The sequence below is a fragment of the Penicillium manginii genome (genome assembly GCF_028828005.1).
Source record: "Penicillium manginii strain IBT 31320 chromosome Unknown utg000009l:1.0-3297300.0:1.0-3298630.0, whole genome shotgun sequence".
Lineage (NCBI taxonomy): Eukaryota > Fungi > Ascomycota > Eurotiomycetes > Eurotiales > Aspergillaceae > Penicillium > Penicillium manginii.
The window spans coordinates 2,820,633-2,833,749 of record NW_026643110.1 but is presented as its reverse complement, the minus strand read 5'-3'; the positions used below and the strand labels follow the sequence as shown (position 1 = coordinate 2,833,749).

The 13,117-nt window shown below is 47.7% G+C and overlaps 2 protein-coding genes across 2 annotated transcripts; one reads left to right on the top strand and one right to left on the bottom strand.

Annotated features, from left to right (window-relative positions):
- Positions 1 to 6,831: 6,831 nt before the first annotated feature.
- N7533_012764 (uncharacterized protein) lies at positions 6,832 to 7,671 on the top strand (the record flags this gene model as incomplete). Its single annotated transcript, XM_057109414.1, has 1 exon — positions 6,832 to 7,671. The coding sequence occupies one exon, from the start codon at positions 6,832 to 6,834 to the stop codon at positions 7,669 to 7,671; it is 840 nt and encodes a 279-aa protein (XP_056954515.1).
- A 3,920-nt stretch (positions 7,672 to 11,591) lies between these two features.
- On the bottom strand, positions 11,592 to 13,030 carry N7533_012763 (uncharacterized protein; the record flags this gene model as incomplete). The annotated part of the gene is made up of 2 exons (XM_057109413.1): positions 11,592 to 11,966; positions 12,047 to 13,030. 2 exons carry the CDS (start codon positions 13,028 to 13,030, stop codon positions 11,592 to 11,594), a joined length of 1,359 nt encoding a protein of 452 aa, XP_056954514.1.
- Positions 13,031 to 13,117: the final 87 nt, after the last annotated feature.

Genomic DNA, 13,117 nt, shown 5'->3' with positions numbered 1-13,117 from the left:
CTTTCTACTTTCTACTCAGAACGCCCCCCTTTTTTCTCGCTAAACTAAATTATATTTGAATAAACTAAAGTATGTACTCCGTACCTCGTAAGGCGTCGAGCCCGTGGAGGTCTATATTGCCGAATAAATACGGTGTACGTAGCACCGAGCAAAGTACATTATCATGCTAGTAAATTTAAATTTAAATTATTTTTTTTCTAGAAAGAGTAAACGAGTGCGAAATTTTGCCTCTTTATTTTTAACATTCTCCTTACTTATTGTCTTTTTGTTTCCTTTTGTTTTTCTCTCGGTTTTCAACACGATTCGTGGCAAATTCACTTAGGGTTGGGAAATTGCCGCCAAGATATTTTCGCTTCCATCATCCCACCCTCCTCTACCCTCCAGCTGCATAGCTGTGAAGTAACTGTAAGTAGGGTCATGTTTTCGGCCGTAAGGGAGAAAAAGGGAGAATGGAATACGGGCTGGTCCAAGCTGGACTCCGCCACCCGTGAAGAAGATCGGCCACATCGGCATCCAATGGCACGAGTTGAAACTGGGAAATTAGGCCATAAGTGAGTGGGAGGTCAGATCTTACGGGCTCCGCACTCTTCGCCGTAAGAGGAATTTTTGAAGTACAGAAGATTTGGGGGGTCATTGCCCGAAAATTACCGGCCATACACTACCGGTAATGATATCACCCTTTTCAGTGACGGTTGAAGTATTGTAAACTCTGTACTCCTTACATACTTACATACGTTGACAGGGGAAAAACTTCCGCTTACCATGGATTGTGATTGGCAGGATTTCTTCTGATATCAGCTCGAGGGCGCGAGATGTGGACTCGGAAGGGTTCAGACACTAAATCACTATGTACTCCGTACGCCAGCCATATTTTATTTCGGGCGCTGTGAATGATCATTCGTTGCGTCGTTTATTTCCGTAGACCCATGAAGATTGTTTCTCCTCTTCTCGCGCTTTGTCTGCCGAAGATCCTTCCAGAAGCTATGCAAGTCAGCATGATCCCGTGCATGGATGGAATGCCATTTCGTCATGTCCTAGTCAAAGCTGAACAAAGAGCTATGTCTGTCGAGGTTGAGGTACTAGTAGCCAAAGACGCTCTAAGTCCTATCTACCAAGCTATTCTCCGCATTTAAGATTATTCATGATGAACAATATCTTCCTTTGTAGAGCAGTATGTAGCACTCCGTAATGGGGTGGAAAGATGCCAAAATGTAGTACGCTTGCCGTATTCTCGCACTGTACTATCATTTCTACTTTGAGGAACCAAGACATAATGATACCTTCTTTAGCCCATACGTGTTTAATGATTCTGCACATATGCCCCAAGTAGTTCACAGTTGCATCGTCAGTGATCGCAGTTATTTCTTAATTGAGACTGCAGAGGAACCACATGGCTTCGGGCGGCGACCGACTACTCCGGATTAGGGCAGGAAGTGCGAAAAATGGACCCACTGGGTGGAGTGGGGCTCGCGCGCCTTTTAGCGTACAGGTAACGGATTAGTAGTACAGCTTTACAAGAACGCTTCTGCACAACTCCTATGCGGCTGAAAATCTGCATAGCTGTCGGAGCCGTCATTCGGCCGGTGTTTAACCTCACCGAGAAAGGCCAGAGCTACGAGACTGAGTTCAGATTCGGTTAGTATTGCGAGCGGCCATTACTTCATTTGCAGTATGTCCGAGTATGTATTCGGGTTTTCAATAGCTGCGATATGTTTAGATTGGGACAGATATTCCTTGGTGAATGTGCTGTATACAATGCCGTATGTTCGTATTTTTTGATACTGCATTACATTCCTTGTATGTAGGTATGGAACCCCATACCGTGACTCCATAATGGAACGCAACAAGGATGGCAACGACTCTGCGCACTCGTTGGCTCGGGCTTTTTTTTTTTTTGTTTTATGTGCAGGATTTCTCAGCTGTTCTCACAGCTGGTCCGAATAGGAAAAGGCAACTTTGATGTTCAGCGAATCGGAATCTCATCAATACAGTAGCATTACACTGTATGTACTGTACTCCGTACCTGAAAAGAAAAAAAGAAACAAATGACACTAAAGGCTAACACTAACCCTGAATCGAATCTTCTAGGTAATTACGTTCTGGCCAAAGCTCAGACTCGCGGCAGATCAGTCTCCAGTGATAGTTAATCTTACCAAGGCCAATAGGCTATGACAAGCGCTTACCCTTCAACGGCCACGCATTCCCCTGATCCTGATCTGATCCGATCTGACAGTTCGGCGTAGTTCGGGGCGAATTAGGGTTTGCGAGGCATTTTCCAATGCAGAATTCATCGAGATCAATGAACAAAGAGAAGGCAGACGGGAAATGAACCATGAATCTCCGCAAGACCCCTCCAAATCTCCTATTTGAAACCTCCAGCCGTGCCGCTACACACCCCGGTCTCGACCATGATGATCGCGATAGTAACAGCATGTGTAACCCCTCCTTGTGGAGAATGACAAGGAGTAGAAAAGAGGGGCTACTCGCGCGGTTCGGCTCTGGCCCCTCTTCTGCGGCGTAGGGCGTGTCTCGCTTCTTTAGACTGGAGACGGATTTATGGAGCCGTAGCTTCGAATTGACTGCGCCGGCCCCATTGATGCGCACGCCGTGCAGAGCGCAGTGACTGCACAACAAGTCTTGCAGGGGTCCAACGCATGCGGTGTGGATTGAGATGACGACTCACTGAACTGCAGCTAGTCACTTTTTTCGGCGCAGGCAATCTATTTTTCCCCCTTCAAGCTCTCTTTCAGTTGCGTGCAGTCTACCCTCCCGCTTCTAATTCGGGCTGGAATCATTACTGGTGATTTTACCGAGCCGTGGCTAACAAAGGCACCTTGCCTAGTAACCTTGTAGTTTGTATCTTCTAGATACGAGATATGCTCAACTGAGACATGCCTCCTCCGTACATCGTCCAGTGCTGTACGGAATACGGAGTACGGGATACTACTAGTAGCTAGTAGCTAGTAACTAGTAGCTAGTAACTAGTTGGCGTGTAGGAAAAAACGACTACTAATATTGCGAGAACGGTAATTACCAAACAGAAGCGGTCGATACCGAACTTGCAGACGGCGGCTATCGCTGGCGGGGGCTCAGGCAAATTTGGCGTCGGCCATAGCGTCGAGGAGACATTGGCGAAAAAATTTGAGTTCTACCGTTTTCGCCCCATACCTAGTCTAGGCATATGCAGATGAACACGATTCCAAATCACAACCCTGCATGGGACGATCGTGAGCCAAGAATCGATTGAGATTTAATTTCAGAGTCGATAGGTCGTTATAGAGGAATGTGAGACGCGGATCGGACAATCAAGAACAAAGAGAATCAACTAGCTCGAAAATGAAAGAAAGGCAAGGAATCGATCGACATGAATCGATACATCTTCTTTTTTCTCTCTTTTCCCCCTGCGGCTTCATGCCATCACGAAATCGCATGGAAATGCTGGACTGTGATTGGGACAGAAAAGCCAAGAATGGGGATTTTGCTCCATTTTGGCTGGTTCGCAGCCACGTTGGATCCTAGTCAAATGAGGGTTCTAGACGATGGTTGGTCGTTAAGCATACAAGGATCGGGAAGTAACATGCACGACATGACTCGCGACAACCGGTGAAAGTGACAATACGACCGGGGTTCCTCGCCGGAGTGGCTGGGAAGAGATTGCGAGATGAGGCGTTCCATGAAATTGCCAGGTTACAATCGTCTCTTCCTAGTTAGTGTTGAACTAGACCACCAACAACAACCGTGGACCGGGTGATTGCCATAATATTCGACTTCTCCATGGAGATTCTCCAAGATTCACCCGAGAAATGGAGCCGAAGTGGATGACAATGGGCGAAAATGGGGGCCGTGCAGAATGGAGCCTCCGAATTCCCTGCCTCACGTGATTGGTGGTGGCTGCGGCTACGCGACTAACGCCGAGTCGAAGATGATGATTGGCATGGGGAAATTGGAATTGTTCCTGTAGGACCCTCTTTGGGAGGTGGTTTGAGAGGGGGGAGAGGGAGAAGGGGGGGGGGGGGCAGGAAGTGGAATATCCGGTTTAGCCCCCGGCCATGTTGATCTGATCTGCACGGAACCGGGGCAGTTCTAGCCTGTGCAGACAAAGAAAAGGGGAAAAAAAAAGAATAATAAAACCATTCCGTATAGAAAAGTACTTCCTTAGGAGGGTTGCGTTGCCACCCATTCTAGTGTGGATGCCGCGTTGGAATTTCGCGGTTATGAGACACCACTCGTTTAGAAAAAGGGGCCAGGTTCAACTTGAGGTTGGTTCGGTTATACTCCGTACTTCTGTATATTTTGACAACTCTCAGGTTCAAGTTGTACTAGGGACTCCGCAGTTACTCCTAGCAGTAAACCTGCCAGTGGGCTCATTGCCGCACGAATACATCAGGTATATTATTCCATTACTATACACGATACATACCTGCCAAAGTATATCAAGAATTTCCTGCCGTGAAGAAAATCTTGTAGCCGTTGTGGCCACTGCAGTCGATCGGCAAGGCTGATCATAGTTTGACATCACAAGGCTCCTACTCGAAGGAGACCTTGCTCGGTTGATCCGGGTGGAGCATGCATCGCAGCGCTTCTTCGGGGTGGAGAGGTCTGAACGGACACGCATGCACCAACACCATGATGGAAAGAGACCGGACAAGACCAGTGGACACTGGACATTGGACAGTCTGGTTTATTTTTCCCTTAGTTTCCCAAAGCGCATCATCCCCGCGTACTAAGTAAAGTGACTACGGATAGCCTTGCAAAAGACCCTGGGAACCATGGTTCGTTTCATTTGGGAGGCTTGAAGCAATCCACTTTGGTTCTGGAGCATGCGAATTCCATCATTCTCGGAGTTCCCGACAGACTCAAGGCAGTCAAGGCACTCTTGAATGAATTGGGATAGCCAGAAACGAGATGTAACGACTTAACCAACAAGTCTGCAGATGCGTTGGCTCCCTCAACCCCCCTCCCCTTCTCAGCGCCAATTTGAGTCCGCATTAGCTCCTCGCTCTCATTCGCCTACTCGACCCGGGGCCACGGCGGGCATCACAACCAGGTGACGGCCGTTCTTCCAATAGACGCCGCGCGTTTGTGTTGGTTTTCTGAGACTTGCTCCTTCTAACCTCCCTCCCCTGTGCTATTTGTCGGCACACCATAGTATTTTCTTCTTCTTAGTATTAGTTTGAATCTCATCCGGTCTTGAACGCTCCGGGCCAGGGAGTCTACCCACTTTTTTTCTTTTCTTGTCCGCTCACATGAAGGGGCCCCATGTTCCATGAAGGGAATGGTCCATTATATTGCACGACTCGACCTCATCTAAAACAGAAAATGCACGCGAGCGCCGGCCCTCCCTGATTCTGCATGATAATCTCTCGCTCGACGTAGGATTGGCTCGCAAACTTTGCCCAACAGGCTTGGCAGTTGGCGGGCTTAGTGCACAGAATACGCGTGCGCTTGCAGACGATGCCGCTGTTGGTGACTAAAGGGTAATAGTTCTCAACGGATCTTCCCCATAGAAAAGAAAATTATCACATCAAAGCAATATTCCGTTTTGTATTTTGACTTTGCGAGCCGTATTACTGACAGCTCGAGCTTCTCATCGAGTCTCCACAATTTGTCATGTCGCACTTACTGCAAATGGGGAGAGGTATTGTATTATTTTTTGTTACGGTTTTTCCCCCGCGTGCCCCATCTGTGTATCAGACGTGAAATCGACCAGAAATAAATGACCGACGATCCGCTTGAAAGATTGTGTCATTGCGCGCTGCGCAGCTGTTCCACTCATTGCCGCGTCTTGAGACAAAGAAACTCGTAAAGCCAAAAATCAAATAAAAAATTGGGAAAAAAAGTAAAATCACCTAATATTTATTTTAAATTATAATTTTAATTATTGTCAGGCCTAAAGCCGATCCAACGCCAGAATTACCCGATTCACACCTGGAGACTCGAGTCAGATCGCCACCAGCTTCTTCACAATTTGAGATGTCAATTCCAACAGTGGCAAGGAATTCGACAAGAAGTTAAATATTAAAGCAATAAACAATAACAGTGATTCGCGGATAAAAGTAAATAATATTTAAAATGGAAATAAAGATAATAAAATAATAAAATAAAATAAAATACCATCGCATGCGGAACCTCCTTGTCCCGTTCACCGGTCTCCATCGTCAGTCCTCTGCTCTCTAGTCTCTCTGGGGGTGGAACCGCTGTGCTCGAGAGTTCCCACTGCCCTGCCCACTCTCTCCAATTTTCTGTTGCCCACCCCTGTTAGGTCCAAGGAGCCTTGTGCTGTATCCGCGGTACACCTTGTACAAGGGGGGGCCAAAGGAGCGAACAACCAACCCGACCCGGATCTTCGGTTCCCTGCACCCAACAGCGCTGTTAGCCTGGGACTATTTCTGATGGATGGATTCTCTCTTACACTTAAGCCCGAGTGTTTCTTCCTGGTGATCTGCTGTCTAGATTCCTTTTGATCTATAAACCTTGAATTTCCCCCCCCCCCCGCGGAGGCTTTTTTTTTACGTTGATCTATACTTCACCTCCACTCTCACCCACTCACCGACCTATTCACCCACCCACTTACTCACTCCTGACATTACATCAAGTCAGCTCTAAGCTTACTGTCGCTGTTACTATTCCTGTTGTTGCCGTTGCTGCTACACCTGCTATTCTCTCCTACCTGAGCACGAGGTTGGAGTGAAGGTGTAAAAATTAAATCCCCACAAGATCTATAAATCTGCGACAACAAAGAAACACAACCCCAATCAACTCACTGGCAGTGCCAGTATAGGCAAAGGAGACACAACACAAAAGGGAAACCAACAATACTACGAAACCATAATGGCAATGAGAATCGACAACCTTCTCAACCCCGACTCCGGGTCAGGCTCAGGAGAATACAGCGCTCACTCCTCACCATACACCCATCATGCGACTGTCCCACCCTCGTCGCATGGTACCAGCTACGCGCAGCCCTCACCGGGCTATCCTCCCAGTCCAAATCAATACTGGTACAACCGGTATCAGGGCTATCACGATACAAGCCCAGGAGCCGCATCGACAGCCACAACGCACAGCAGCGTGAGCGGAGGCGCCGTGAACGCACAACAGCAGCACATGTTCTTCCCCTACAAGCCATCAGGAATCTCATCTTTCGGTGGCTCGCAATCAGGCTCGACTTCGCTCTCTCTATCCGGCCGCACAGGATCTGCTCCGTCTTCGCCGGACCCTTTCCATCCCCGTGAGCGGTACGACTCTGTCTCGAGTAGTTCGTCGACGAATGGGCCCGCGGACCGTCGGCGTCCTCCACGACCCAAGTACGAGGAAGAAGAGATGTACTTTATCTGGTACCACCGAGTCGATCTGTGTCAGGAGTGGAAGGAAGTTCGCGAGAGCTTTAATCACCAGTTCCCTTCACGCCAGCGCCGTGGTTTCCAGGGTATCCAGTGCAAATTCTACCGCTTTATCAAGGAGAAGAAGTGTCCGACTCTTCGGGAGCAGCGCCGCATGCGCGATGGCGAGTTCCTGCGTGAAGGTGCTGCGTTGGGCCCTGAGGCTGGGGCACCGCGGTTTGGAGTGATCGAGTGGGCAAATGTTTGGTATCCTTGGATGAGAGAGGATCGAGAGACAGCCCTGCGACGACAACGTGCGGCAGCGGCAGCGATGGCAGCCGAGGCGTGATTTTCTTTTTACTTGCTTGTTTCGATTTGACCTGTTCTTTCCTGGTCAAATGGGTGGTTGGTTTGTTTTATCGATTTTCGGAGTTTTGTATTTTGGGCAGGGAGGCTTTGTCTAATGTTCAAGATACCTCATGGGCGCTTTTCTTTTTCTATCGGTTTTTATACTCATGACATGATGATCATATCATGGGCGGCTTTTTGATTTTTCTTCTCTCGTTGCAGCAGGCATTTTGGATTCCTTCCTTTCGACCATATGTCTTCCTCACACACTTTGGCACACATCTACATTTACACATACTACTACATCTACATCTACATTTACATGAACACTCATGGCAAATACAAGAGATTATTATCTTTTCAATTTTCCAATTTTCTCATAGCTTACTACAATCTATTTCGTCCTTTTTTCGTCCGTCCCGTCCGTTAAACGATTGCATCACGCATCCTCTGCATTTGCCCAGCCTGACCCCTCCTGTTCTCGAGCCAGGCCAGCACAGCCCTCCCAATGGGCAGCCTTGTCAAGCTGGAGTTTGTATTAAATACGCATTGCAAAGGGCTGTTAAGGCTCAAGTGGCGTAACACTGAGGTCATATATGGCGTACGAAGAGTCGGTAAGTGCGATGAAGACAGACAGGCCAACAAACTACAATTAACAGAAAGATCGCCAGTCATTCAACAAAGCTGTCAAACCCCAAACCAGCCTCCACGTCTAAGAAAGGAGAAAATTCCAAGGCCAAGCAAAACCCCCTTCCTTCTATCTATATTGAACTTGCCTGACTCGCGCAGGCTGTGCAGACACAAATCACTTCTGAAAAATAGTGCACCGGACCAAATCCCGCTCCCATTCTTAGAAGCGTCTTGAGTTCGGCCCCCCAGAGGGAACAAAAAGTAATTACGCAGCAATTTGGTGTGTCATTCCTTAAGAGGTCCCCACTAAGCGGCCGCAGTCCAATCATCATTCCATATCTCATCTTGCCAAGAGATGAGAAGGAATGGAATTGGCATTTGGACCTTCCTTGGCCCTTCGTGCTAGAGTTGGATTCTAGAGCGGACTCTTGACTCGTTCAGTAATAACGAGCGAGCCTGATCGCGAACTACTAAGGCACGAAGTACATACACCGATGAGTTGCGAACCCCACGCTTAATCTGCTAGTTAGAAAGGGGGCCAGAGATCATCGCAGGGTGGACGTCAATGATTTTCGGGATTTCGGGCCGTTTCTTATTTTAGCTGTGAAGGATTCGAGGATTGTGGGGGGAGAGGGAAATGTCGGCGTGGCACTGAAGATAGGAAACAATCAATTTGTCTATGCCATCGTTTCGATGCTTGACCTTGCTAAATACTATGCAAAGGGCGGTGCAAAAGGAGGTGCCGGGGATAACGCAATCAATTGTCTTGGAACGCTTCAAATTCGCTTGATCTTCCTGTGTGTCTACGGAGTACAGAGTATACAGCTTGGAGGCTAAATTCGAGGGAACTTATGAGGTACCCATTGTATCTGGGCTTATGTACAATACACTCAGCATAAGCATATGCACGGAGTACCCTGGTACTTATTTAGTTACATACGTACAGTACAGAGTACGGAGTATGATCAATACGATAGTTCGACGAGGTCAAGGCTGACAAAACCGTATTCGCACTAGCTCGCACTGCGAGACTAATCCGGCTAGAAGCCATTCTTCACGTTCTGTCATACTATCCGAGCTCTACGAAATTACTACCGTAATAGGGTTTGCGCTGCGCCCATTCTATTCGAGTAAGGTTGCAGGAGTGGATGACTAAAATGTGATGCCGAGGGGCAACTAGGGCTGTACGGAATACAAAAGATCTTGCATACTTAGCTAGATACGCTCAAGTGCCGAAAAACACACACAAAACAATACCCTTCGATCAATTTTCAGGTAAGCCACATATTACTTCTTATTTACTACATAGAAAATGGATTCCCGACGGGATCATTTCCATTTCCATTACCTATACTTTCCTAACGGGGTTATACCTGCATACTACCTAGCGTTTGCTGGGCGTCAGATTGAATTGTAAAGCCAGTGGAGGGTGAGACAGGTAGTGGAGCAGATTACGAATCCACGATCTTAGCTTCTAAGGACCCGAGATCGCCATCGAGAAGTTCTTCGAGAATCATGTACAGTGTACCGTTTGGGATAATGGGCAACTGACTTATGTCGTCCATTAAAGGACTCGGACGATTAACTACTTTGGCCGCATCTATCTGGGTAAAAATAAACGTACTACTTCTATGATATTAACACCTGGGCATTAAGCCCGATGCCCACTTAAGCATAGTCCATCTACAATATCATTGGGATCGTACATGTTGGTAGTATCCTGAAGCTATTTTAAATGTCGACAGTCCGCCTAAAACCCGACGCCTGAAGAGCTTCAACCACTAACCACGTCACGTCAATAATACTTGTAATCTTTGACCATCTTCAACTATTCACGGATAAGGCATCCCATCAATTTCGGCAAAGCTTACTCAAGGTTCCAAAGTTCCAGCCGATGCCTCATCTCCATATCCACCCAGCCACTTCTGCAGAATCTTACCTTCGCTTCCACATGGCCCATGTCACCCGCACCCACCTGGCACCCTGACAAGCTCGTATAGTCAACCAATGACAGTCTCGTAAACCCCGTCCGAATATAGGAAAATGGCACGAAAGAGCCGTGAAGAATTGTCTTCACCGGTCTTCGCCGTTTACTAGTGTATGTCAATTACTAGTACTAGTAGTAGTGACTGTTCTTCAAGTTTATTAGTACGTGCGTAAGTACTCCATACCTTCATTCCAATACTAAGTTACTTTGGCCCTGCATCTATAAAAATGGCTTTAGCTTTAAATGTGCAAACGGTCAACTTGAATATAGTACTCAGCCTACTAGTACTAATAGTACCTCCGAGTCCCGTACTAGTCTACCAGTATATTCATACCACTTCTACCGAATCGACTCAACTGAAAAACAGCGAATCCAACCCGCAAACCAAATCGCCAAAATATCGGCCATAAGCACGGAATTCCCGAACCAGGAAATCCACAGACCCGCTCCTACTCAACAATCCGACCCGTAAGCACGAGATGAGAGAAAAAAACGTCCAAGTACCTAGGTAAAAAAACCAAAAACCCACCAGCCAGTGAGAACCCGATTATGAGTGCTAGTGGCTCCTCCGTACTCTAAAGCCTCCAATCGCAAGAAAAGACCCCTACTATTAGGTTCGAATGGGTCCACTCAGACTAGACCCGGCTAGTTGGACCCCCCCCCTACCCACCATCTAAAAAGTAAGTAAAAAATGCATCTCCAAACCAATCAATGGCTATGAATGACTTGCTATCTAAAGAAGGTTCGCTGCCGAAGGTCATCAGCCATCGCATAGCATCGCATCAGCACTACATCTTTTGGGCTGTGGCGGTGTGCCGCTTATTTTCACTTGCAAATGCTAGTATTTTTCAAGTTGAAATGAAATTCAAGTTATTTATTGAGTTGCGTCTTTTAAGCTGATACTACCTTACAAGAACAATGGTTTGTATGCTACTAGGTACTAGTAGTATTTGTCCTGCCTAGCTTATTGGTCAGCAACCAAGGGACTGCCAGAGCCGGTGGCCAACTAGTTATTTAGTGCCTAATGTCTACTCTACAAGAAGAGTGGGTTGCTTCCGCCCATCCTTAATACTACACTAGTGTAGATCGCACGACTGCAATAATTGATAAAAGATAGGTCCGGTTGGATAATTCATTGTTGAGATGGTGCTACTTCTGATATTACTCCGAGAGAGAAAAAGGAGGAGAAAAAAGGAAGAGGAAAAGAACAGTAAAAGAAAACGAATCGTCGAAACTCAAAACCAGAGACATTCTGAGGATCAGAGCACCATCACGCCACATCTTGGGATTCGTTGTCCCATCCTTCATCCACCCATAATTTCGTGTAGGTCTGCCACATGAATCTGTCGATCCCAGTTGACTGAACGATATTCCTCGTGGTGCAGAATAGAAAATCGTTGACTAGGATCAAGAGTGGTCCACATCGAGTCGATCAGGCGGCCTGGGCAGTCGACATCTGGTAAGGGATCGAGTTGCTGTGGAAGGAACTGGCGACCTTGCATCTGCGTTTTGAAGTCAGCATAGGATTGCACTGGGTTGTATAGTGTGATCTGAGATAATACGTACGGATCGGTCATGAATCCAGGAGCACAGTCGTCCCAGGGTTGTTCCTCGTCGATTTTAGTGAAGAATTTGTTACCGTGGGAAACGCTGCAGAAGAAAAAGTAGGCAGAGCCAGGCTAGAAAGACGTTAGTTCACTATTCTCACTTCTTGCGCGACAATTGAAAAGAAGTTGAGCCCGGGAAAGAGGTTACATACACAACCGGCGCGAGCATTGTACAAGATATGGTCAACAGCCATGCCGCCAGTCAAATCGTGCAGATCCTGAAGAGGTTTGTCGAGGGGAACATTTGCCACACGGACCACACGCGAAGCCTCACTCTCCATCAGGCTGGTGAACGTTGGAGTGATCTTGTCCGAACCAGAAGCCCGGACCACCTCGATGATGTGGTCGTCTTCAAGCTTGATGCCAGACGGATAGGCCCCAAGATACTGGGTGCAGCTTTCCTCATCGCAGAACTGAACGATGAACTCATGTTCTTCGCCGCGGAAGATGCGATCCACGGCACCACCGTGAACAAGGCACAACATGTCCGAGTATGTAGCCCATTCAGGAACATTCTTGAAGGCAAGACGTCGAGGGGCAACTCGCTGACCACCCAGATTGAAGCCACGGGTATGAACGGCCTTGAAGGAGTCCAAAAACTCCTGAGGGGAGCGAACAGTACGCATAGTGGGGACACTAGCAGGGGTGGTAGTGCTAGCCTTGGGGTTGGCCGGGGGAGTGAAATCAGCGGCAGCAGGGTTGGTACCGGTGTTGCTGGAGAACTTGATGCCGTCAACCAAAGCTGCCTCGGAGGAATTCTCGTCGGAGAAATCCTGGTCAAGCGAAGGTGTAAGTGAGACGAGGAGAGAGGAGAGGAGAGGATGAGGAAAGATACGAACAATGGAAGCGATAAGCTGACACAGGCCCTCCTCTTGGATAGACTTGACAAACTCTGTGCGATAGATCCTAAGAGCGACCTCAGAGGCGGAAGCCCGACTCACTCGCTCAAACCGAGCCTGCTCAAGGCGGCGCAGATGGACTGGAGCATGAATACTTGCGTCCAGAGGGCGGCCACGTTGCTTCGACCACTCGGTTAGAACACTGTACAAGACCTTCCGAACATGCACAAGTTCGATTTGCTTCTCCGTATGAGGTATACCAAAAGGAGTGGTCGGACCGATGATGAGAGCACCCATGGCGGAGTGTTTTAAAACAAAGGTCGAATGGAAGAGGACACTAGGTTTTAGAATGAAGATCGAGTGATCTGAAAAGCAGAGAGAAGG